Here is a 27,727-nt window from a genome sequence, read left to right on the forward strand (position 1 = left end):
CGATTGGGCATCCCTGGCGAACGCCTCTTGTTACTGGAAAGCTTGCTGTCTTCACGCCGTTGATGAGAAGTCGGCTGGTCATGTTGGTGTATAGAAGCTTTAAACAGCGAACGCACTGCTCAGGCAAACCAAACATTATAAGTACGCAGTATGTTCGACAGTAGTCATGTTCGACCCTGTCGAACGCCTTAGCTTGATCCAATGACACGAAAGCACCGGCATCGTCTTTGGCATTGGCATAGTAGAACAAATCTTCTATTAGAGTAAGTGTTTGAAAAATAGACTTACCTGACACTGCACACGTTCGCGTGGGTGACACTATATCGGGCAGAAAAGGTTTTAGCCTAAAACCAAGGATCGTAGAGTCAAGTTTGTAGTCCGTGTTAAAGAGGGTAATCGGCCTCCATAACCGTGGATCGTCAGGATCCATGCCCTCCTTTGGCAGCAAGACTAAATGGCCCTCACTGAAAGACCTCGGCTTTTGCCCATCAACAATGAACCCGTTAACCATGTCATAGTGCGTCGCCTAGGACATCGAAGAAAGTTATATAAAACCCCGTCAGTATTCCGTCTCGACCTGGAGCTATGGTAGTGTTAATTTTTCTTAAGGCTTGCGAAACTTCATCTTTCGTCGCCTCAGCGCAGAGCATAACAGACGCCTCAGGACACAGCGTGGGCAAGCCTTCACAAAAGTCTGCGATTCTTTGATGCTGGTTGCTGTCTCTGGAGCGATGATCTGCAGAGCAGATCTTTCAAAATTTCAAAGACCTCCTTTGAAAATTTCACTCTCCTGTCTCTCATTTCCCATTAGCAGCCATTGGCATGTACATTGAGCACTATCTGACAAGAATGGGTTGCTACGTTATATTCGCTGGGCGTAACCTCCTTGGTTTTAGAAAGGTTTAGCGAGCGTTGGGCCGCATTGCCATGAATACGGTGAACTAGTATATACCATGAACTCGGAGTGGTAAAAGGTGGGAAATAGACACGAAGCGCAAGCCGTAAGAAAGTGTGCATGTGCCACCTCTCGTTTAGTGCTTCGAATGTCCGCTGCATGGCGGTGCTTCTATATGCGGAATATAGGATGAAAAGATGCGAGATGGTGGTACTTGGAGTGTTGACAAGATGGACGGACGGACACACAGACAGATGCATGGACGGAGGCGCGGATGGCAGCACGGACGGATGGACGCATGTACGGACGCAGGGGCAGATGCATGGACGAACGCAGAGATGTTACACACGCTGGGCGTAACCTTTTTTGGTTTTAAAAAGGTTTAGCGAGCGTTAAGCCGCAGTGCCATGAATACCGCCCTGAAACACTATCTCAAGTAACCATCCAATAAGTTCACTGAAAGAGCTTATTATCGCTCGCTGCCGTTGCCTTCTCTTTTCTCTCGTCCTTCCCCGCCATGGTGGTTCAATAACTAAGGTACCCGGCTGCTCACCCGTAAAGCGTGGGATCGAATCCCTGATGTGGCGGCTGCATTTCCGATGGAGGCGAAATGTTGTGGGCCCGTGTGCTCAAATTTGGGTGCATGTCAAAGAACCACCGGTGGTCGGAATTTCCGGAGCCCTCCACTATGGCATCTCTCATAATCATATGGTGATTTTGGAACAATACACCTCACATATCAATCAACCAATCAGTCTGTCAATCAATCTTCTCTAGTCACGACGAAAGTGCTGGAAGATGGCCGGGAGGGATGGCAGGGGCAAAGAAAATACGTCACACACGCCTCATGACATTCAGCACTTTTTTCTTGTTTTTTTTTTCGAATACAACACTTTTTCAGCTGATTGCGCTTGCACCCATGGACAAATGGCCGTCTCCCGCGGCGATTCCCGTAACGACCGAGCGCGTCATGTTCGAATCAGGCAAGTGCTGATGAATGGGTAATCTGCGTGTAATTTTCGAGTGTCTTCCATCATTTGTCGAGAAAAGATAAAGCAATTTTAGCTGACTCTGATAACTTATTGGGAATTCCAGGTCGCGTGCTGCGCTATAACAATTTGCTCGCGTGATCTCGGAAGCCTCTATTACCGATCGACAGCGTTTTCTGAACATGCTTCAAAAGTGTTGCGGGGCCTCTTTAAGGTCACGAGGCGTGTGTAATGTATTTTCTATCCCCGTATCACTTCTCTCTGTTTATCTTGCAGTGGTTTCGTTGGGCCGATAAAAGAGAATAGACATCTTTGCAACTCCGCTCTTATTCCGCTCGTACTGGACGTATTCTAAAAATATCTGCGACAGTGAATTCTTGAGGAAAGAGGCTTCTTTTGTGAATCCCTGACATGGGTATTTGAAGAAAGCATTGCGGAGCACTTCTAAATCGTTCCGAAAGGACGGGGCTGTAACCCCGACGTAAAACTTCTTCTGTGGTCCCGCCGCTGTGGTCTAGGGGCTTAGGTACTCGGCTGCTGACCCGCATATCGTGAGATCGAATCCCGGCTGCGGCGGCTGCATTTTTGATAGAGCCAAAAATAGTGTAGGCCATGTGCTCAGATATTGATTTATTGATATGTGGACTTTAACCTCCCAAAACCACCGTATAATTATGAGAGACGCCGTTGTGGAGGGCTCCGGAAATTTCGACCACCTGGGGTTCTTTAACATGCTCAGATTTGGGTGAACGTTAAAAAAACTCCAGGTGGTCGAAATTTCCGGAGCCCTCCTCTACCGCGTCTCCCATAATGATATGGTGGTTTTGAGACGTTAAGCCCCACATATCAATCAATTTTTTTCTGTGACAAGACACTGCTTTTTCAAGATTAATTTGTGCTGCTTAAATTTCTTTTGATTAAACTTACACTGTTTCATCATAAACAGCCAGTTGTACTGTTTTCGAAGGCAAAACGTATCATCCACCGATTAATGGAACACTTTTATGTACACATGCCACCTTTATCGATAGTATTCAAGCGGTTACATTGAAAGCGTGTTAAATCATTTTCGCATTCTAAAAAATTATTTCCTAAGTATCATGAACACTGAGCAACAGCCCAGATCGGAATCTTAAAATCAGTAATCATTGATATAAAGTGGGGGCAGCGCAAACTATCAGGGCATGAAAAAAAGGACGCAAGTGCAACTGTGCTTGTTGTGTCCTCTTTCTGGGTCCTGTTAGTTTGCTCCGACTAATTTTACTATGGATATCAGCCTTTCAACCTTTCTGGAAAGCGCTAATCATAAATTCTCCTCTCATAAGTTGCCTTGAACCTAACTGATACCTCCGATCGCAATACAGTTCTAAACAAGGTTGACATATGTGAAAAAACACTCTAAATGCTTTCTCAGTTGACAAAATATCTTGCTGCTAAATTGGTGCTGTAGGTTGTCTGTAAATTAGAAACAGCAGGCTCCGTTTTATGGAGGTTTTGTAGTTTTTTTTTTTGTATCGCCACACAGAACGTATCCGTCATAACGTGTACGCCATCTGTATGTTCCTAAACACGGCAGCTCTGTCATCCTTAACTCAAAATAACTCTGTAACTCAGAATACAAGATTTCCGCTATTTGAAAAACCAAAAGGAGGTGGTCGCTTCAGAACCGCAGCCCGTAATTTATTCTGTTATTGAATGAAAACATAGGCATTTAAAGTTTCGGTCACATTAGAGGAAAAATTTAGGCACGGTACGAAGCACAGGAAAAGAGCAAGATGACGCTTTTTTCCAGTTTTCGTGGTGCTTAAGCACCTGAAATTTTCCTTCAAGTGATTTGCCAACTATCCAACTTACAAGTTTTTCGAGGTAATCCTAGATTTTCTATTTCTCTTTACTATTTTGTCGTCACTCAGAGTGGAAAACGGGTGACTTCGCTTAATGGGCATATCTGTACCTCAATAGGTCGTCTTGCTTTTTCGTTAAGTTAAAGAAAATGTTACTGTTGCACAGGCCATAGGGTACACTCAGTTTTGGGCGTAACTTAATTTGCAAAAATTAACGAAAGTTTTTGATGAATACGGGGTAGGTGTGGAACACCAGTACTGTGAAAAAGCTGATGTTTCATAAGACAGTTGATGCTTTTTTTGTTTTGAAAGCAGGGTGTTTCATCATATTCAATGTACACATCAAGAATTGATGTTCCATATCGCATGGGTGTTTTTATGTTTGACATTGCTGTTTGAACTTATACTATAATGCTATCGCATGCACTGTGCATACACCACTCTTGCTGCTGCAGGCCAAATACAGAATGGCAACCTATTAAACAAAACATGGCTTTATTTATTTGAACAAATAAACAGATATTGTTAACTGGCTTGTCACATTTCGAAGGTCCTCACACTGCCACTTGATCACTTTGTTTGCTCCTGAAAGGAATGTGAAAAATAAAGTTATCAGACCGTTTCCCTTGAGCAACAGCGTATACACACTCGTGATTCTCGGCATATGTATACGGCTCTTGCAGCGCACATTACCATAATTCCAGAAACCAGGCATTGCCCGACCGGCTCTGATTACGTCCACAGGGAGCAGTATCATCTTGAGAATTTTTTTTCATCGTAGAGAGAATATAGAACTTGAAAAACGTGAAACTGCACACGCCAAACACCATCATTGTATGTGTGTGGGTGTGAAACGACCGGTGCTCTAAACATAGTAATGCAGAGAAAACACGACCTAACAAGCAGCGCCAGCTAGAGTTTTTTTTTTTGCTTGTGTTTTGTTATTTGTCGTGTGCATTTCGTGTGGTGCTTAGAAGCACAGGCATTATATGATTATTTGGCCCCACGTCGACTAGTTGTAAATCTTGGTGCTTGTAGTATAGACAGCTGTCCCGCCAAAATATACGGCTCATGCATACCTATATCTATATTCACACCTTCATCTATTCAGCTTTTCATACACGCCTCCCTGGGCGCCGCCATAGCCCTCCTTGGGCTGTGCGAATTGGCGCGTCCCCTCGAAAATGCACTGGCAACGCTGCGCCCTTAGCCTTTGTACTCCCGCGCACTGCCCATCATGGCGGTGTTTTTCTCCTTCCTGTGAAAAGGTGTATATCAGTGTACTATACACTTCGTGGTCCCAACAAAATCAGTGTATACGCAGCGTTCTTGCGCCAAGTGGAAGATCGGGGCGCTTCATGGTTGTTCGGTGCTGACGCCGGCTGTAAGCACCTTTGCGCAAGCGTTGTTCTATATTTGACAACCGTAATAACAACTGCTTAGGTTTAATTACGACCACCAAGGGTGCGTTAACATGTACTCAAAATCTAAATACACAGCACTTCAGCATTTTCTCTTCCGTTCAAAACGTGGCCGCCGTGGCCAGGTTCCCGCGAACGTCGGTTCAGCATTTGAGCACCACAACACCGACGCGGCAGATGAATTCAGTGGCAGACCGACCCCTGGTGGTCATTTAATATACGACAAACACGAATTCCAGGCTATGAATCCAGCTGTATTCATGCGAAACACGCTTCTTGGCGGTTTTTGTGTAAATCGGCTTTGCGTAAACAAGAAAAAGCGAGTGACGGGCGCTTAGTCGATTTCGAGCTTTGGACGTTGGGCGCTTCAGACAAACACATGCAGGAATGCACGTGTGGACGAATGGCAGACATGGCAATGCAGGGCGCACCGCGGAAGGCGCACTTCCAGCGCGTGAACGTGTCACTCCGCGAAGGTTCGACGACGACGAAAAAACAGAAAGCGCGGAATGTGCCCAGCGTCTCCGACGGACGCATCTAATGTCTCTTGTTGGAAGGTCACTGGGGGGGGGGGGGGGGGGGGCGGCAGATAGCACTGCGCAACGCGTAGCACGTTCATAACAGTATGCACTGGGCGGTCTACTGCTAAATTAAATGTGGGAGCACACGGCGACAAAAGGCGGTGGCTGCACCCTCCTCCTCGGGCTTCTCAGCGCCTATAAAAAAATCGGTGCATCTTAGCGTCGGGGGCTTCCTTGCTCACGTTTAGTACATAGGGTGTAAATATGAGCACTTCGTTTCCTTCTGGCTGCCTTTTGCCTTGCCACTGCCTGGGTGCTCCCTCCCCAGCGTATACCCTCGTGACGCGCTACCTTAGAGACCGTTGGTACCTCTCTCTTTGTAATGATACAGTGATGACAGCTGATACAAGAAACCAACACCCACGAAAAAGAGAAATCGAGCATTTGCCTGGAACATTTGTGATGACAGGAACACTGACTGCCAGCAATGGTGCACAATGCACCGCCACGGCATGGCAGAGTCTCGGTGTATCCATTTTCGGGAGCGCACAGCCACTTTCTCCGTGAAGATGCCTGGCTAACACACAAAGTACGAACGGCATCTTTCATCACACCGCGCCCAAAAGCAATCACTTGTATATCGTGACGAACCGCTACGCGCGCACAGGAACCACAAAATATTGCACGACGTCCCACAACCGCAAGCGACGAGTAAAAAAGCGTCCATGGCGTTGCTTCCAGCTTCCCGAATGCTAGCGCACCACGTGGAAAAACACATCAGCTTGACGCTATTTTCCTCTCTTTTACGGAATGAGCACAAAAACGGAAACTTGGAGTGCCCATTTACGGTCTTCCCCCACCGCTTTATTAAAAACGCAGCGCAATAGTATTGTTGTACGTCCACTTTCACCATTTTTCAAGAAACAAAGTACAGTCTGTGATTTTCACGGTTAGTTTCGACGTTGAAACACCATATTTGTTACAGTAAAGAGCAAAGTCTCTCACGAGGATTAGAACTGATGATTACTCAGTCATAAGCGGGCTTGAAGTTGAATTCACATTAACCTGGAAATAGGAACAATAACAAAGATCACCTGCAGGATAATATTTAGGGACATGGTGCTACCAAAGAAAATAATTAAGAGAGATACCGCGAGCGTGAATAGGTACTATTTTCTCTTTATTTGTGGTGTTATCTTAATTAGATAATTAGCTGAATAACCCCAGTTTTTCCGACGGAAAAGACTGCCTCAGCCAGATAATGTACTGCTATAGGCTATTGCATCGTCAGCGGTATGCACACACTAATCTAAGATTTCCCCAGAGTATTCGTACGACTGTGAACGCAAAGTAGGTAAACACACGTGTTCCTTGCTTCGGCATCGAAATGGCGCCCCCCAGTTTTTGCCTTTCGTACTGCGCCGCGTAACCTTTTTCGGACTTCGAAAGGAGGCGCTGCGTCCCGTGATCGCGTTGACACCGGAAAGCCGCGCCAATGCTCAATGCCTTCTCCAGAAAACCACCACCAGAAACAACGTCCAGCTGTACAACTATTGTAGAGCATCTGGCAGCAGCAATATAGCCCGTGTTTTAGCGCCATCTAATTTACTGTCCCGCGCGTTTACGTCCACAAATATATTCCGCAAACTCTACATCATTCAGTTAGTGGTTGTCGTGGAAGCATATCCAATGACACCGACTCAACTTATATTCGGAAACACTTCACGTGGAGCTGAGGCGCTCGCATAACACTTAGTCTCGGTAAGTCATCGCATTCTTTTCTGTAATGTCGGTGAGCTAAGTCGACCTTCTCTTCTCATCAATATACACAACGTATGCATGCCGAGCTCTCGTTCGTGCTGTTTATATTTTTTTTTCTTCTCAGTCGGGTACGCGACCGATTGCCACAAAATTATTTTCCCGGACTGGAGATGCCCTGTGGCATCTCGCCAACTTTTTGTCGCGTCTGCGGCGGCGCTACATATTCCGTCCACTGAGGCACGTGCCTCGTTCAACGGCAACGAATGTTCAATCGTTGACTCGCTCTCCTATAGAAGATACACTTTCTGCATACTAACATCGATGAAGACTTCGCAAGTAAACCCGTAGGTTAGAACTTCAATAACATTCTTGTGCGTGCGTGGACCGTATAGCACTGCCAAGCCCAAACAGAACTGCAGTTCGACGTTTTAGTTGCCCAGTGTGATGTCGAAGACCTTACAGGACCATATATGTCTTTTTTTTATAAGCCATCACGCGCATGCAACCATCTCACCAACAGTTGTGTCGTATCCAAATAGTTAAGTGAAGCACTTTTTTTCCTTTGTATTTTAAGTCTCAGCACTTACATACGTTATTTAATGAGTGATTTGGGAAATTAAGAAAAAAACGCGTGTACGTAAGCGCCTCAACGTCAGCGTATCGCAGGATCCGACCTTGCTTAAAACCATCTTCAAGTAAATAGTTCGCGAAGGGCATAGCTTATAGCAAGGTCGGACTGGTCTTCTCATTAGTTGTTTACGTCTTCAGTGTGGGTGGTGAATCCACAGAGTACCTGATCTTCTGACAAACGGCGCTTTTCACGAGATACCGGCATGAGGTTTTACGTCTTGTGGTTAACCTTAGCTTTCTATTTCGATGTTATCCCCAATCACGGAGGCAAAATTGACTGCCACTCTGACGCCCTATCCGCGACTGTGACTACGCCTGTGGTGTCGGAACAGCGAAATAATGATTCCACCACGTCGGCGGCAATCGCCAGTGTACTCATAGAACCCACGACAACTACGAGCGCGCCTCTGAAGAAGACCCGATTTCTGGAGACCGCGAAGGATTTCATTGCTAAGAGCATGGCTAGCTCTGGAGGTGGATTTGCTCGAAAGCTACTGCAGGCCGACATATCGAGCGAGTGCAGCATCGGCATCTTGAAATTCATGAGAGCGGTGAAGGACCTAGAACCATGGGCCTTGAGATGTGAGTATGCAGTCATGGCATGTGTAAGACGGAGGATCCTTAAAGAGAAAACGGTACGCGGCACTGAAACGGTCTTGTCATTCGCGACAATAGGTCTCATTTTGCTTACCATGCAATATTACATGCTATACATTATATCTGTACGCCACGCACACCAATTCGTCATTGTACGTTCATGGTCTCTGGGGGAAAAACTCAACCCTTCTTGGTTACACAACTTTTTACGTGTCCTACTTTTCTCTGGCCTTCTTTAGTACGACCGTGTCCGGTCTAGACTGATGTTCGCACATCGCACGCAATGACAGCCTTATACATACACCCTATACTTAGGGGCAGGTGAATGTGCTACAGGATTGTCAAAGGGGAATTCCCTCTTCATGCGACCTAGAAACGCTGTTCGTCACCGTCAAGGTAAACAAAAAATTGTCTTACAAATTAATTCAAATTAAAAGCACTTTGCACGTCCATATGCCCCCTCTCGGAGGATTGAACGCTCTCAACGTTACTCAGCCTCAAGTGCATGACGTGTCACCGCTTCGTTCAGCGTCACGTGCAATGTGGATTAAGCTTACTGAACTACACGATTACGGGCCGTTGTTTTATTTTGTTTCGCTCCGCTGATCTATTTGTGCACGGTCTGTGCTCTTTCACACAGACCCCCACCCCTTCTTCAGATCCTAAAGAAGAAGCAAATAAGCAAGGGATGACGATGTTGACCCCCTTTTTAATCAGTGATGTGTTTATGCACGATCTCTCACGAAGCAGAAAAAAAAAGTGAGAAATATTGTAACAAACGCAAGAACACAAAGCCCGAGAAACAAGTTACAATAATGCTACGTGTACCAGGAAATTTCCGGAGGCTCGCTTTTTTTTTTAACGTAACGGTAATGCAAACAGAAGATAATGAGACCAAGGAATGTATAAGGAAGGATATTTTTTTTAAATTCACTTCCTTCGTTCATTCAAGCGTGTGCTCATATTTGGATGCACGTTGAAGAACCCCAGGTGGTCGAAATTTCCGCAGCCCTCCACTACGGCGTCCCTCATAATTATATGGTGGTTTTGGGACGTTAAACTCCACTTATGAACCAATTCGTTCATTCAAAACCACGGTTGAGGTTCCTGAATACATGAGGGGATGAATTCAGGAAGTTTGCAAGGGCTTATTCGTGACGATGAAATGTTGGGTTTAACGTCCCAAAACCACCATATGATTATACGAGACGCCGTAGTGGAGGGCTCCGGAAATTTCGACCACCTGGGGTTCTTTAACGTGCCCCCAAATCTGAGCACACGGGCCTACAACAATTCCACCTCCATCGGAAATGCAGCCGCCGCAGCCGAAGGGCTTATTCGTCAGCTGCCCGCTTGTTAAAGGCTCACGAGCTACGTGACACCTTCTGGGAAAGCTCACCGCCATATCCACAAAGTGAATGATGTTAGAGGAACTTGCTCGGAGATGATCGGGTAACCCGCGAATGTTCCTTACAGATTCCTCTACCATCATATAAATGCATAACGGGTTTGCTTGATGGCGCGCCCACTTCGCTTCTGCTTCGCTGGCCCGCCGCTCCAGGTTTGTTTGACTGCTGGTCCTCTTCGGTTTGGCCTCCCGTGCTCTCACCGAAAACACTTGGCGGTGAGCCCGAGATATTGATACGTTGCGAGCCCACCGTGATTCTACCTTTGCTTTTGTTCTGTTCATTTTGCGGAGCGCTAACGAAGAGCGTTCACCAAGTGAGCTCCCAGCGAAGAGAAAGGAAGCGTGCCAGACGTGACCTATGCTTACAGGTGTGGCCCTCTAGCGGTCGCCTATTTGACTAGAGCACCCGCCACCGAGTGTGCTGGTGGTGTGCGAGCGCCGCTTGCGTGACTGGCCGGAGAGAGCGCAGTCAGGCTATGGTGGCTAGTCAGGCGTTCTGGTACACTCTAGCCAGGCCCCGGAAACTCTACGCTAGTTACGGTGTCAAAGAACATGTGCGCTCGTAGCACCTGCTGGGCATCGTATACTATAATACCTGTTTGAACGGAGTGAGTTTGACGTGGGTGTTCGGTTTTGTTGTTTTTCACTAGTTTTTACAAATAAAGACATTCAATTTAATTGCGAAATTCTTATACCTTGTTTATGTGTATTTCATTTATTTTGTGGATTTTGAACCGGCAGAAACACGGGAAGAGTTGTTTAGTGCTTGCCTCCGCTCACCCTCGCCACTCGCTCCGCGATACCACAAGTTCGATCGTGCTCGGTTAGCGTACCAAGTACGAATACTGGAGAGATGAGAAATTTGATGTGTACATGCAGTGCAACCAGTGGAAGCCGCTGCGAGCCACGTCGAGCAGGTTGACCATGCATTGGACGGAGATGGCTAAATCGGGGCATCACTTGTTTAGGGTGACTCCTTCGTGTGTTAAACCAGGAATTTGCAGTTTCTCGCGGGGTTTTTTTTTTTTTAGTATTCTTGTGACAACGATTTCTTGCATTAGTGCATGATTAGAACCATTTCTTTGGAAGCCTGACTGGACTGGCATAAGCACCGTATTGCTAGACTTTTTTGTGATGACTAGAGCTATACCTGCTGTCGGCATATTTCGTTTCATGAAATGCTTCTATGCGTGCTGACTCGGCTGCAGAGTTTGTTCATCCTTCACTTCTGGCATGTAGTTCAAATGATTTCAAGAAATTGTAGCCTCCTTTCTGTTCGTGAAAATGCATAAAGCGAGTTTGAAACTCTCTGGGCTATTCGTTCTAATATTTTAAATTAAATAGACGTGAAGGACGCTCTGATGCTTTCAGAAATATTTTAACGTGGCTTGTCAATGGAGCCAACGTTCCAACAACTGGTCCTTTCTTCCCCAAGGCAATGCCTAATCAAAAAAGCCAACTGCCAAAAAGCCAATCAAAAAGCCAAAACGTATTTTCTGGGGGCATTCGCTGCTCAACCACGTCTCATAGCTTCACACCTCCATCTTGCCCTGAACCAACGCCTCCTGAAAGATCATGCCTGGAACGTGGCTCTCTTTTCAATTGAGAGCTTACTGCCAGCACAACATCTTGGAGGTCATGCCTCCTACCACGTGTTGCGACCGTCCGCCGCGTGGGACCGCTTGCCTCCGTGCCGCTCTGTCACGTGACATCACAGCTGCTCAGAGCCAACTATGAGAGCATTGCTGCGTTCGCAGGGGGCGACCGCCGCAGGCGTTCGCCTCCGTACCGGAGGGGGGGGGGGGGGGGGGGTAAAATCCGAGGGTAGGGAGGCACGTTTGCGGCTCACGTTCCAGGCATAATTTTTCTAGGAGGTGTTGCCTGAACTTGTTTGGTACTCAGCGTCATCAATAAATTGAAATTATGTTCGCCTTCATAGCAAACGTGACTAAAACAAGAAGAACGTGACCTGCTCGTAATTGTTAATCATTTTCGCATGGATCCTGATATTTTTGCATGAATGCTTGATCACTATGGGCATATTTCAGTTGTTAAATAAATCTGCTTTCGCATAATGACTCTTCAATCTACACTCTTCTTTGCTTTTAGTACAGAGCGTGTGATTCAAAAGAAGACTAATTTCACTTTTGCTGATTGAGTTTTGCCTTTTTGAGAAATCAGTCAATTTCTGTTTGTTACTTCGCTACACGCGACCAAAATTTTAAAAAAAATGTTAGCTAAGTTTAACCAACAGCCGCTACCCCCGAGCGGCTAGAGCACCTGCAAGAGAACATGAACACATTCCCTTGCACGTGAATTGAAAAAGGAGACTTATCACGGCAACCCCCTCCCCTCTGTTTTCTTCCTTTCCCTCTATTTTCTGACGTACGTCACCAGTGACTTCATGAAGAAAATGTTTTGTCCGTGAATTATTTCTAGTAGGATACCCAAAAGGGAGGCGGGAGGCGCCAGTTGTGAAAGCAGTACTGCCGCAGTGTATCACCATGCGAAAGCACGTCCCATGGAAAGCATAAGAAGTTTCCACCCCCTGGAACTACTGCGAGAAGCGCGAGAGAGCCTAGCGGCGCCTCTGGCGGGAGCAATGAGAAGTAGTGTATGCGCTGCCGACGAAGGACAAGGAGTGAGCATAAGATGCTCGAAGAGCAAGCTGTGTTAAGAAAACGTGTATAACGATCCAGAGTACTTGGCACTGTACTTTAGGAGAGCCGAAAGGCGTCCCGGGTGACGAGAATAACGATGCTCTACGAAGCAGAGCACGTTAAGTGTTTAGAAAAAATGCGTAGCCATTTTGAGAACGTCGTACTAAACTATGGGAGAGCAGTGAGATGTGTGTTTAGAAATATTGTTGACTGATTTAGAGCACTTCGAACTCTACATTCGTACTCTACATGGGTATAAAAGGCGTTCCACTCTCACTGTCATGTCTCAAAGTGGCATAACACCTTCAAGGTTTGTGTGCGATTAGAGAGAGATATATAATTTATTTAAATTACCTTTTAAGTGATCGAGAGACGACCGCCACTGTAATTCAGTTTGTAAGAGCACTGAGCACATAGCCGCGGGTTTGGCTCCTGCCAGTGGCAAGCTGTCTTTACGTTCACATTACTTTACTTACACCTGTAACAGCATTATTACAATACGTCAGAATAGGGCCATTTATGTTTAATGAACCTTCATTGGCGTCACTATAAGCTGGTTTTCGATACGGTTGTCTCAAAGAAATGAGCCCTCGTTTTCACAGGTCCCTACGCCATGCATTGCAATGGCGTCGCGTTCTGGAGACCTTTGACCACACCTGCCCTTAGATGAAAAAAATAAAGTATAAAAATAAACTACTAAAGGACGCTTCAGCATACCACCACAAAAAATGGGCAGTAATAATGAAGGAGTTTATACACCTGGGTTAACACAAATTAAAAGATTACAACGTGAATTTCCACTTATTTACCCTTACACGGCGTTTTTCAAAGCGAGCAGCAACGCACAATTAGTGTGACCGTCTTTCAAACCTTACAGTATTTCAGAGTTTGCTGAATTGTCCTTATAAACTGCGTAAGATTTTCGGGAAACTATCATGCTTCTCATGCTTCTATGCAGTGCTTGATTCATCGGCGAAGATTCCGATTGGCGTGTTCCAAGGAACGATCCTCGAACTGGGTGCGTTCGACGAGTGCATCGAAACAGTGGTTCACAATGACGACGGAACGGAACGGGTCCGGGCCCAGTACTGCAACCTGTACGTGAAATCTGGAGGCGACTTGTCTCTCATTGACGACCTAATGCCGGCGTTCACCATGTTCCACAAGAGGGTGAGACAATTGATCGTGGCAAGAATTTCACCTCTTTCGCCACTTCTCTATGGTGAGAGGGGGCGAAAGATTGCAAAGCGCCCTGCTTTCTATCAAGTCAATGTAGGAAGTAGAATTTGCGCCCCCCCACCCTTCCGTTTCTCTCGTGTGACTGAGTATTGGGCACTCCCATGCCCCCTGCCCTTGCCCCTCTCGTACGCACGCCTATGGCTACAGCTGTGTAGGGGAGAGAGATAAAGAATACTAAGCGCTTTTTTCCTTCCTCCCCCAAAGTACTCAGGTTTGCATGTATACGTATAGCTGGAGCTAGTTAATTAGACACCCGTTAATTCGGCAAATTCGATTATTCGGACGCATTCTCCGGTCATGGCAAGCGTATGTACACTGTTAATAAGCATCGAGCTCTCGTGAATCGGCTCATGTTTGACCGCAACCCGGTTAATTCAGACGATTCTCGGCTGACGTTAAGCGCGAGGCATCGCACATATGCGACCCAAAACATCGATAGCGGCGTTCTCGGATAACTCAACCATGGTGGCGCAGTCTGCATCTCCATCGTCATGAGCGCGAACCATTTGGTACCGACGATAACGACGTATTGTGTAACAACGTAACTCACTCCCGACCCGACTCGCTCAGACTTAGGTCAAGCCATGAGCCTGAGTCGGAGTGATTGTGGATGAACAAGATTTTGGTAAGCTTGAGTCCGAGTGAGTTTGTTTGAGGAAACATTTTGGATAAGTGTGAGTCCAAGTGAGCCACAAGGGCGAGGTGCATCTCATGAGTGAGTCGGGGTAAGCTTTACATTGTTTTGACGACCTTTCGACTTATCTACTCAATTCGATATCTATGAAATCGAGTGGATATCTATCAGCCTTGCGTCGGCACACGTTTACGCTAATCGTGCCTAGTCACACGTCCATGGAGCAGTTTCATCCGCCAGCTCGATAGTAATTGAACAGATGCATGGATTACAAAGGGGGAAGGGGCTTGGCAACCCCCCTCCCATATTGAAGAAACTATTGTGCTAGAAACCTGTCGTGCCACTCATCATTTTTAGTAAATATGCACCTAGTGGTTTTAACCACTGAAACCTCATACTTAAAGATACGAGATTAAAAGTGCCTAGTAAAGTGCCGGTTCAGCGAGATATCGGTGTTAAAGAGCATTGACACCTTCGACGAAACAGCTAATAGTAAAGTACCTTAACGGGCACATGAGCCGACTCACTCATTCTTACTCAGACTCAAATAGAGCCGTGATTTGGAGTACGAGTTAGACCAAGTAAGTAACGTTTGAGTTAGTTTGAGTCCGAGTTAGTCCTATTAGACAAAATTTATTGAGCCTGAGTCCAAGTGAGTACGGTTGAGGAAAATATTGGTGCGTTTGAGTCCGAGTGAGCTGTAAGGCGAGGTATGTGTCCGTGAGTTAGCTTGAGTGAGTTCTAAATTTTTTGCCGACTTCAGATGTTGATTCCAATGTAACTTTGGTTATATTTGCTGTTGGCCAAATCACCAACCGTGGTTGAGTAATATTGGTAACATTGACAAATTATTTGCATTAAATGAGCAATGAGCAAATTAGATTAAAAAAAAAATCTTTGGTAAAGAACGCCGATAAATAGAAACTTACCTTGTAAGTCTTCAAATGTCAGCACGTGCTTAGAACTAAAATTTCGTGAAGTCATCACACGTTTTTTTTTTTTTTTTACTGGAGAGGGGACAGTATACAGCAGCAAATCCTAGCTTTCTTATTCAATTACAATATGCGTGCTTAACTCACATCGCTCATTTTTCCTAACCCAGGTCTCAAACTTCACGGGCTACCTGGCCGACGAACGACTCCCCGGCTTTCGTCTCGGTATATGCGTCATCAACGACTGTGCAGAGCGCGACCTCCAAGAGCTTCTGAATACTTGCAAGTATTAGCTTCGCTTTGGAATTCATTTTGTTTGAAAAAAAAATGAAAAAAGTGATATGGTGGCATCTCAACACATACGAGAGAAACGGAAAACAAGAAATCGTTCCAATTCACTCGCTAGGCAGGCTTCACGACGCACATGTAACGCACAGCATAGGGAAAGAGATTGATTGATCGATATGTGCTGTTTAACGTTCCAAGACCACCGTGTGAATATGAGAGACGCCGTAGTGGAGGGCTACGGAAATATCGACCACCTGGTGTTTTTTAACGTGCACCCAAATCTGAGCAAACGGGCCTACAGCATTTTCGTCTCCATTGAAGGAAAAGAGAGAGAAACACTTTCATTTGACCCGTCCGAGAGTAGGGTCATATGGTGAGACCTTCTATTTCCCCACCTGTAGACATCGGCCGGAAGCAGTCGGTTTTCGGCGGCGTCCCAGGTATGACGGATGACTTATTTTTGGCCCTGTTCTCCCAGGCTGAGAGGGGATGATTTTCATGACGATTCCCATTAAAAAGAGGAAAGAAACAATCTGACAAAAGCTACAGACGCGTTGAATTCCGCATAACCTAAGCAAATGACATCTTGAGGTACACAGTTCTGATTTTAAAATCTTTGAGGGTGCAGTGACTTTCGATCACATGTAATACCCTAAAAAAGTTGCTATACTCGCAGACAACGTATCTTGTCAATGCAGTGAAGGCTACAGAGCTAGAACGCGCGTAGCCTACCGCTAGTGAATGCTGTCCTGCAATTTTGTCTATATTTGCAATGTGAAATGTAAAAAATACTGCCTCCAAATTTTGCATATAGCGCTTTGACACAGGACGCATCTCACACCACTGAGATACTCGTATTTGTTATAACTCATTCGTTGTCACTTTGCGCTTTTGAGTACGTGAAAAAGCTGTGCCCTTTGCGTGTACTTCGAATACAAAAAAACCGTCTGCGCCGATATGAAACGCTCGTCGTGCACAGCCGTCATTTTCCACAGTGGTACGGAACATACCGGACTGCTTCGCGTGACATAACGGAGTATAGTTTGCTTAGTGGTACATGTGCAGAACCTCCGCTTTTTTTACTTTCTCTTCAAAGCCAAAAAAAGCTGTCCACGAGTGTGACTCGCTTCAGAATTTGTTGCAAAAAAAAGCACACATTTTATACGTTCGTTTAAAGCCAGTGCAAAGTCAAATCTACCTTCCGGTCGCTGTTCTTCTCAAGCGATGTACTAACCTTCCCCCGACGTTTCAAGCCCTCTACCCTTCACCTGATTTTCCATTACCTCCATGATTGGCCCATCTTTTACCCAGTAACAAAGCCATGCGTTGACTATAGGGCCTCGAAAAATGTCATGCTCTCGGAATGAACGAACACAGCAGACGCGGTCGAGTAAACCCGATACGTGAACACTTGTTCACTTGCTTTTACATTGACGATATCACCAGCCAAAAGAAGTATTTCTGTAGTCGGTACAACATAAGAATGAATACACGCTCTGCCCCCAGTCCTACAGCATGCCTGTAATTCATCGGTGCAACAGAGCGATGATTGAAGGTTTCTGTTCTAATCATGAGCACAACTTCACTGGTAGTGCAAACACCACGCATGCTTTGAACTAAATGTTCATTGTTCCTTGTTAAACTGTAACGCTTTGCAGAGAAGTGAAATCAGAATTTTTAATGATGTTCGCCAAGAAGTAAAGCTTTTTCTGTCGAAAACCAGTGAAATGCACGCGAGCCTATACAGACTAGTGGTATGCCTAACATCCGTCTGACGTGCGTTACGTACCTTACGTACACGATTGGTGATTCAGGTTTCGATGGAATATTAGTCCATCGTAGTCATTATGTTTTCAAGTCGGCGTCCGTGTCTGTTTGAGGCCCGCGGGACGGCTTTATGCTCTCCCATTGTAGAGTACCTAGTACTCTAAATCGTTACTCCCTTTTTCTAAACACACGGTTTCGATACTACGCGAGACGTCAGGGGTCCCGGTCAAGGCGCCATCAATTCTTACGCCACCGACTGCAATTAGTTCAAGATCTTAAGCTCACAGATGGGTGGTTAACTCTACATGGAGTCGGGTTCGTCGCAACCCGCGCTTGTGGCATTCACCAAAGCCGAACTGATAGAGTTTATGTGCTCGAAGACTTTTTAGCGAACCTACAAGCATGTGAGGTGGTCCAGCTTGCTCCAAAGCCAGCAGAAATTTAGCGATCACGCTCTGTTACTCTTCACGTTTAACGTGAGCACAACAACGCGAATCCACCAACCATGGAGGATGGACCCAGCTATTCTTCATGATGACGAAAGCATTTCCGTACTTCAAGCTGAGCTGGCGTCTTCACTGGCAGAAGTGGGTTGCATAACTCCGACTACGTGGGACCACTTAAAATCTCGCTGGCGCCTTGTAGCTCAACAGGCAGGAAAAGCGCGCCACGCTCGCCTCACGGCCAAAATGAATGAGATTCTCCGACGCATTCAAATTATTGAAAGAGGTGGGTCAACTGCGTTCGCTACGCTCGAATACCCTGAAGCACAAAAAATTAAATATCAAAGTCTTCTAAAGCAGAGGTCTCAGGATACAAGGCTCGCAAAAGAAATGCACTTATCGACAGATGAAATTGAAAACTCGACATGTGCGCAAAGAAACCGCGATCGTCGATGCCAGCCCCGCTACATCGATGAGGCGCTGAAAGAGGATGGTGCCATTGTTAATGACCTAGACGAAGTTCAAAAAGTTTTCCGAGACTACTTTGCAAACCTTTTTACTGCAGACTATGACGCACAGGACAACCAGTTTACTGCTAAACTCTCAGCCTTTTGCGAAGGTTTGCCATCACTACGCTCGGAAGACGGTTTACCATTATATGCAGAAACTGATAAAGAAGAAGTATGGTATGCCCTAAAATCAATGAATACGTATACGTCACCAGGCCCAGATGGAATACTTACCGGAGTTTATCTGCTTTTCTTTGATATCTTGGAAGATGCGATCACCGATCTCGTGAATATTTTGTTGCGTGATGGCCAAAAACCGCAATCCTTCTGCGAAGGAAGGGTGATTCTATCGCTGAAAGAGGATATGAAGCCGTCAGATCATAAATCGGAGAGGCCCATTACCCTTTTAAACACAGACTATAAGTTAGTAGCGACAATGGTATCACGGCGTCTGCGCTCTTTTTTGGAAGAGATTGTGTCCCCGTTGCAGTCATGTGCAGTACCAGGACGTTCTGTCTTCGTACCTCTTACAATCATCAGAGACCTCTTCGCATTTTCCAAAGAAAAACAGATCTCAGGAGTATATATTTCTCTTGATCAGGTCAAAGCATATGATAGAGTAGAACATGGGTATCTTTCCCCTTTTTTGCGCATCTTTGGCTTCCCAGAGCAGTATGTGCGACTGGTAGAAATACTTTATCAGGGTCTATCAAGCAGTCTTTATTTCAACAATCAAGTGACCAGAAGCTTTGCAATTCAAAAAGGGGTGAGGCAAGGCTGTCCGTTGTCTCCGGCATTATTCATTTTGTCTCTGGAGCCTTTGATTAGAAAGGTTGCAAACTGCAAGCGCATTGAAGGTTTCCCGATGCCAGGCAAGAAAACCTTCGAAATTGTCGCATACGCCGATGATATTTCGGTATTTTTTCCATAACTTGTCTAGCTATAGTACATTCTTTGACATTTTTGCTGAGTATGCACATCTGTCCGGTGCTCTTTTAAACACTACCAAATGTAAGGCATTGCGCTTTGCAGGCTTCAGAGAACTATTACCAGGAGACTTAAAATACATTCAAGCTGTTAAGGTGTTAGGCGTTAACTTTGAGGAAGGTGATGTCTCAAAGAAGACCTGGGATGACGTGCCTAGGAGATCTACCGATGTCATAGCAGCAGCCACTCATTTTAATCTGTAACTAACAGCAAAAGCAACAGTCATCAAGGCACGGGCATGCGCTTTTGCGTTTTACATAGCACACATCACCCTTATACCTCACCGTGTTACAGGACGCCTCGCCTCCATGGCGGGGACCTTCCTTTGAGAAGGAAAACCAGCAAAGGTACAGAGGAAATTTTCACAGCTTCCTACCAATCGTGGAGGCTTGAGCCTCCCAGACATACCAACTCTCACGAGAGCTCTGGCTGCAAAAACAACACAGAAGCTCTTCGATGACAGCAACTACCCCGGGTACAGGCTCATTATGTACTGGTGCAGTACACTAAAAGGTACTTTCACGGCCAATCCGTGCGTCGGACCACGAGCAGAAATTCCGCTTAAGTTTTACAGAGTTGCCAGTGGCTTAAAATGAACAGTGGAATCAATAGGTTCATGCAGTCTCGAAGATGTTTCATCGAAGAAATAGGCAAAATGGTGACAAGTAGCACACTGAGCAAAGAGGAAGAAACAGCATGCTGCACGAAAAAATGGAAACCATGGCGTTGCAATCGCGTACCTAACCAGGTGCGCGAATTTGACTGGTTGAGAAAATGGAGGGCATTGCCTACGCGTGACCGGTTAGCACCTTGGGGAGTCGTTCCAAATGACTGCTGCCCAAACTGCGGCAAAAGGGAGACGGCCCAACATGCTTTGTACAACGCCTCTTTGGCTTTCGCACGGCGCGCATGGGAACAGAACGTGCGCTGTTTGCAGGACTGGTCTTTACAGTAACCTTGTACGTATTGTGGCGACGACGCTGTTTAGCGGAAGTACGACACAAGCCGCATAGAGGCGCTTATTCCGCACTACAGAAAATACGGCTCATTGTGTGGAATTACCTAGATCAGCAGCTGGAAACGCACGACGACGAGGCCTTCCTTCGACGATGGCACACGCGTTTCTTCAAAGTAAGAGAGGGACAGCTGAGGTTTCCAATTGTCCCGTACAAGCCATGCGCCCACTCTAGTACGCTTGCATAAGTGTTATCCTGTAAAATGTGATTAACTTGATTCATTTTAATTTTCATTCGACTTTTTGGATACCCCGTGATCAATTAGATTTTGGTGCTGATTTGTAAGATGTATACACTGTCTTTACTTGTTTTCGATGTTTCGTTTGTGTACGTACAAGTTAAGCGCGCAATAAACTTCCATTTATCTTTCAGGGTTTGTCGCCGAAGCTTCGTCAGTTGTGCCCACGAGACGGCTTTTTGCTCTTCCTCAGAGTACCTCGTACTCTTAATCGTTAACAACTTTTTGTAATCAAGTATGTGACGCTTTCCCCATTCTCTGTAAGTTGCGGGACAGGGACAACTTTTTGCCTTCCCATAGAGAGTACCAAGTACTCTAAACTGTTAAATACTTTTTTCTAAACACAGATATGCAGATTCTCCAGGCTGGGACGGTGAGTGCTGCGGGCCGAGCTTACATTTATTCTTAGGCTGTAACCAACTATAGTGACACGCTATACAACTTTATACAGTATTCCAATGTAAATTAACACTCAAGCAAACTCAAGGTAGCGCAAATGCAACGTTTCTGACTCACCACGAGTGATCCACGGGAAACGACCCATGGTTGACGTTCTCTGTGGACCCACCACAGACGAGCATCTGTGCTCCGTCCTATGTTCTACCACAACGCCCAGTACTTCGACCTTACCTAGCTCTTTTTTTAGTTGTTTGGGGGAGGGGGAGGGGAGTATGTGTTTGGTTGAAGGTTGGGATAATGCAGGGGAGCACCCACTGTTAGGTCGTTTGCACTTGATGGCGCACATGCGTCTCGCGGATTAAACAGCCGCCGAGCGGGCGGTAATGCTGGTTAGGTTTCGCGGTGGCACCAGCAACAACGTTGGAAGATGGTGTAAGACATTACACCATGTCCTGCTGAACGGAGCAATGTGTGGATGCGAAGCAGCAGGGAGGGGGTGAAAGCACCCCCTGAAACTCCTCTTCGCTGTCTTAAGCAGATTCACCAACATTCAGAACCTCTACCTGACTAACGCTGCCGCCCTGCCGTGGTGGTCTAGTAGCTAAGGTACTCGGCTGCTGGCCTGCAGGTCAGGGGATCCAATCCCGGCTGCGGCGGCTGAATTTTCAACGGAGGCGAAAATGCTGTAGGCCCGTGTGCTCAGATTTGCGTGCACGTTAAATAACCCCAAGTGGTCAAAATTTCCGAAGCCTTCCACTACGGCAGCTCTCATAATCATATGGTGGTTTCGGGACGTTAAACCTTACATCAATCATCGATGACTAACGCTGCCAGTCACCATTGCTTGATGCCGGTGACCGCTGCCGTGCACACTGCAGCTGACCAACGTAGTCGGTTACCGTCACTATAGCACTGCCAAACAGCCGGTCCCTCAACGCAAGCACCAGAGACACTGAACGTGATAACGTGCTATCCAAAGCGGGTACGCAATATCTCACAGACACGTGGAATGTCGCAAGATCAACGATCAACGGCTACGAACAAAACAGGTGTACTCTGCCTCACGGAAACGTGGAACGCCGAGAGATCGATGATCAACGGCTACGAAGTGATCGCGTGCACTGAGGAAGCGTTTCGTTTCCTCCTCTGGCGGCTCGAAAGAGGAGAGAAGTGTAGGAGAGATGAAGAGAGGACGCACATGCATGGTGGGTAAATAGTTGACGCCGCGGGAGGGAGTGAGGGACGGACACAGCCCCTGTCAAAAGCTGCCTCACATCTAAAGGGACCATGAGCTGCTTCACACCTTGGCGTTTGGCGGCTGGCGTGGCCGAACGCTTCCTTCAGTGGGTCCATGGAGAAGGCAACCGCGGGTCGTTTCTCGTGGATCCCGCATGGGAATCGAAAGTCGGTGCGTTTTAATTGACATTACTTTGTTATTTTGCTTGATTGTTTTATCGAAACATTCTGTAAAGTCGTTTAGCGTGTGACTTGTAACACATTTCATTTGGCTGGTGATATCGGCGATGTAAGCAAGCGAATGTACACGTGTTTGGTTTGCTCGACTGAGCCTGCTCTGTACGTTCGTTCCTAGAGCGCGATATTTCTCGAGACGCCACAAGTTTATTGTGTGAGATCACAAATATAATAGTGATATTCGACGTCATGATAACATCATATGGTGGTGTCATCAAGTGACTTTTTTTTGCATCGCTTATATTCCTGCCAACACAGCCGGTCAATTTTCACTTAAGAATTTATAGCTTTTGCCTTGAAATTCATCTTCATTTTGAGCGTCTTCCCGATTCAACATTCCCGAAAGCAGAAAAACTGTGTTAGCTCCGCGTTCGCTACGAAAACTGTTCAGCCACGCCACATAGTAAGCTCGCTTTCCAAATTACAGCTGCTAGTGCGTTACCTATATATAAGTTTCTTGTCTTTCTTTTTTTCTTTTGCAGTTGTAGGAGGGGTAGCCAAGGTGACGATAAGAAATTGCGTCACCAACCAACCCGAGGACATTAACACTACGCAAATCTGGATACTGTGAGTATACTGCTAGCTTTTGCATAAATAGACTGCAGATTTAAAGTAAAGACACCTGGTATAGGAAAACAGAAACAGAAAGGGGTAATGCAGGGAACTTAACCAGAAAGAATGCTGGTTGGCAACCCCACACTTGGTGACTAGGGAAGAAGAATAACATACTCACGCACTCAAGGCCAAAGTTTGTGTCCGCCAGACAATAAAGATACTCAGTTGCTTGTTCCAGAAAGGGCAATCTTCACCCATTGCTTGTTTTTTATCTGTCTGTGGTGTTCTAGACCGGTCGGCGTATACCATTGCGCTCGATTAGGAGAGGTCACGTGAAAAAACTCGGGAGATTCTCTCTTGCGCTTCACTTCCATAACCCCAATCTATCACTCTGGCAACTGTATCAGTGAGCCGGTGTCTAATCTGTTATGCACTACTGCTATAAATACCTTCCTTTCCTATAGCTCTCTGTGCACTTGGGTTTTTTCCACAGCCGCTTACACTTTAATTGTCCTTTACTTTTATGTCGAGCATGTTGCTCTTGACTTACTGCTGTTTCTATATTGCTGACCATGCCTGCGTAAAATTAATGACCCCCACGGCTCTTATAAAGGACGATGTTCATTATGATAATCACTACATGCAGCATGAAACACACCGTACAAGGTTGAGGGGTGTTGTACCCTTTTACAGCCACTTCGAAAGAAAATTTTGAAGTGTTTTTTTTTTCCTTACATATTGTGCTGCCGTTTAGGAGCGAAGTGACTCAGGGTTTCAGCCTGCCGGCGTCTAATGTAGACGCGAGGTGTCATGCTCTCAGCTTGTCGGCGTCTAATGTAGACGCGGTGTGTCATGTTCTCAGCTTGTCAGCATCTAATGTAGACGTGGTGTGTCATGTTCTTTGCTTGTCAGCGCCTACTGTAGACGTGGTGCGTCATGTTCGCAGTTTATCGGTGTCTAATGTAGAAGCGGTGTGTCATGTTGTCATAATCCATCATGAAAGGATATGCGTATTCTGATTCAGTATACAGACGATGTTAATGATGTGGACACACCATTACCTACAGGCTTCAAACTTCCCCACTATTTAACCCATCGTGCGCCTATTTCACACTCTTAGTTGAAGCATGGCAACACAACCTACGCTTATCACGCTAATTTTTTTCTCAATGGTCTAGTGCTGTCTAGTTAGCCGAATGAATTCTCCACCATTCGCTTTTACAATGTATTCAGAGCGCTTCGCGGTGGTTGTGTAATGTTGCGAGATAAATTGTCTGAAAACTGACAGTATGCGCATTCATGTCAACATTTCTAGAGCTGTGTTGGCGACTATTGCTGCCGCAGTCATAGCGGGCACTGCCTTCGACGTCTTCGTTCCCAGCAAGATACGAGAACGATGCGGTGAGTCATTTCTAATGCGTTGTTTCTGTTGACGAATTCTAAATTTCTCTACCTCTGTTATTCATTTTGTCACCTCCCCATAATACGTTTTTTTTTTGGGGGGGGGGGGGGAGGGGGGTGGCAGCTAATGTCTCCAATAAATAATATGTTCTCAGTAGAACGCACATACTTATGATTTGTTCTACTTCCAGTACTATTGGCAGTGTATGAGATCATGAGCAAAAGTATCAATTCATTATTATTATTATTATTATTATTATTATTATTATTATTATTATTCCTTTCAAGTCATAAAAAACGGTAAATACGACAGCCAAATGGAGGCTGGAGCGGCAGAGCCTGGCAGGCAGAAAACAAAACCGAAAGCGTTACATGACTGTAGTTATTGCACAATAGAGAATACAGGAGAAAATAACACCCACATTATATCAGAAGTACAGGCCATATAAACCGTTACCATTTCCATTATATATAAAGCAGTTAGAAAAATTGGAAGCAAAATACCACGCTAAATTTTCGCTAAGAAGTATGCTTGCAAATGAGTGCATATAAAAGAACACCTGATGCACTTTACACATGTAGACAAATGCGTTTAGAAAAAGTGGTTAACGATTTAGAGTACTTAGTACTCTACTATGGGAGAGCTGAAAGCCGTCCCGTGTTAAATCAGAGGCATACGCTGTAGCAGTTTCTTTAATCTCAATGTTGTTTTTACGCAAAAAACTGCTGGTGGACAGCATATTGAAATAATTTGGAACATAATGTGTTCATGTCTTAGTTCCATCCTAACTGCGGCGCCTGAAAATGGTACTTTTTCTATTATTTTATTTTACTGCACCTTCTAATGCCTCTATTTCACAATATTCCTTTTTGTTATCTCATTTTCTCTCTTTCTCATAAAATGAACCCTTTGGCGCAAGCCCTTTTCATTTTGTTTTGATTGATTCGAGCCTGTTTTACTTTGGTGGTGCAGGCTGAGGCAAGTATTTTTAGTTTTGTTTTCTTCAACCAAATTCCTGTCTGTGCTAAAACGTTGTCATTATTGTGCACTGAATGAGAGCATAATTTTAAAGTGACACCTAAGAGGCACATTGACTTTGTCTAAATTGGCAAACTGCTATTTGAGAGCTATGATGCCTTATGTTGCACTATCATATGTTCACTATTAGTTGAAAAAAATCAAGGTATAAGTTTAATTTTTAAATTTTGCACCAAAACATTTTCGCGTAAAGTAGGAAACTTCAAAATACATTTTTGATATTTTTATGCCATTGGCTCAACGAAATTGTCTGAAACTTCGCATGCTATGTCTACGACACCCCCAGATTACCATTCGCTTCATTTTTACCGCTCGGAAGCTACGTATGACTCAGAAGAAACCTTCAGAGTTTCTGACGTCACTGTGTTCGCTGCGGAAATCTCAAAGTGGCGTCGCCACCCGCGTTTACTTTTCGTGTGTTTTCACGTTTACAAAGTGTCGTGACGTGCTAAAAGTGGTGTTTTCGGGATTGTGAAATTGCACTTTACTAATACGCGAATAAATCATTTTGCTCTTTGGTGCCCCATAAAATAACGCAATGCAGTGTTCGGCTACTATAGTTACGACGAGTTATTCGGGAGCCTGTAATATAGCGGAGACCGCCTTTAAAAGTCTGTCATCTTAGACATGCGTCGTCCTGCAGTGATGGACGTTGTCACTCTCGTGATGGCAACTAGCTACTTGTGACGATTACCTCAAATAAAGCAGACTCTTCTATAAATGTATTAAATGCGAAATATTTCTTAGCAAACTTCGGTGACTTTGAGTGTATCTATCGATCTACCTATCCAGCCACTTATGTTTAGGTGCTCACGTGGTCACCCCCTTAACTTGGCGTGAAGCAAAATTAGCATGGGAAAGTAAGATTTTTTTACGAATACGACACACTGGTGAAGATATGTATAATGTCACAATCCCGTCACGATCGTCATCAAACACTTCCCGACAGACAGTGGCACACACACGGGCGGGCATGTGCCGCTGGTAGGTTGGTATGTGCCACAGGTGATAAACACTTAGTATCTACCCAGGAACGACGAAAACACACATGGGCAATTTTAATGCACGAACGTTAACAAATAGACTACATCAGTAGCGTCGACCAGACTAATGCAAAGAAGAAATATTAGGGTCCCAGCTGGAATCGAACCCAAGGATTCTCCGTTGCAATGAAACATTTTACGACAGAGCCAGGCCAGGACGCGGAACAACTTTTTAAATAGATAGTCTTTGTGAAATGTCAACAGTTGTTGCAGTGCTGCCTACCCAATTTTATAAACATTACATATGTACTTCTTTTATACAGCCGTCACGTCGGATTAGCGTAAATGGTGGTTATTACCAAGCACTGAAGTTCATTTATGTAGATGGGTCCAGTGTCAGCATCCTCGCGAGCATCAGCGCTTCACATCAGCTTCTGGTGTTTCTAACACGCATGTTCCAGTTGGCATCGTTGTGCAAGTGCAATTAACTGGTCATATAGGCATCTGCAACTCTTCAACATATGTCTTTTGCATGCTACATTTGTACATATATTCAGCGTCATTTCATTATGTGTCAGTCATGAAAAGAAAATGCTACACGGTCACCTTCCCTCCGCATGCTTCGCATAACATCGATTCTCAGGTACGTGGGATCTGCCGATTTTTTTTTCAAATTTATAATATTACAATTCATGCAGGTACTATTGATCTATCCCGTCGCATTTAGTGTGGCCCCTCCTGATATCAGTTTCTGCTGATGCGCATTTTACACTTTAAAATGCCTCTACATGCAGCTGTGATTGCGATTTTTTTCTGAATATAACATCTAATTGCAAATTTTCCAATATGCATTTATTTATTTATTTATTTATTTTGTTACACTCAATCACTGAGCCATTACAGAGGGGAGCATGTTACAACATATAAAAATTCGTAACAAAGAAACAAAATGCGCGACAGTGCACAAGCAACAAAACCTAAACAAATCAAAATCTCTACTCGATGAAACACAACAAAAGTGAAACACGAAGAAATAAATAAAACACAGAAAAAACGGCAAAATTTTCCAGGCTAAATGTGAAAGTAGCGAAAACGCTG

At 45.2% G+C, this 27,727-nt stretch overlaps 1 protein-coding gene across 1 annotated transcript in view; it reads left to right on the forward strand.

Annotated features, from left to right (window-relative positions):
* Positions 1 to 8,197: 8,197 nt before the first annotated feature.
* Positions 8,198 to 27,727, forward strand: part of LOC119173854 (nose resistant to fluoxetine protein 6-like) — a 45,759-nt gene continuing 26,229 nt past the window's right edge. Inside the window, exons 1-6 of the mRNA XM_075894501.1 lie at positions 8,198 to 8,643; positions 13,685 to 13,896; positions 15,702 to 15,817; positions 21,127 to 21,152; positions 23,134 to 23,218; positions 24,522 to 24,607. Of these exons, the coding sequence (XP_075750616.1) occupies positions 8,265 to 8,643; positions 13,685 to 13,896; positions 15,702 to 15,817; positions 21,127 to 21,152; positions 23,134 to 23,218; positions 24,522 to 24,607 (904 nt within the window). The 5' untranslated portion in view covers positions 8,198 to 8,264. The remainder of the gene's footprint in view (positions 8,644 to 13,684; positions 13,897 to 15,701; positions 15,818 to 21,126; positions 21,153 to 23,133; positions 23,219 to 24,521; positions 24,608 to 27,727) is intronic.

This window comes from Rhipicephalus microplus, chromosome 5 (genome assembly GCF_043290135.1).
Source record: "Rhipicephalus microplus isolate Deutch F79 chromosome 5, USDA_Rmic, whole genome shotgun sequence".
NCBI classification, from domain to species: domain Eukaryota; kingdom Metazoa; phylum Arthropoda; class Arachnida; order Ixodida; family Ixodidae; genus Rhipicephalus; species Rhipicephalus microplus.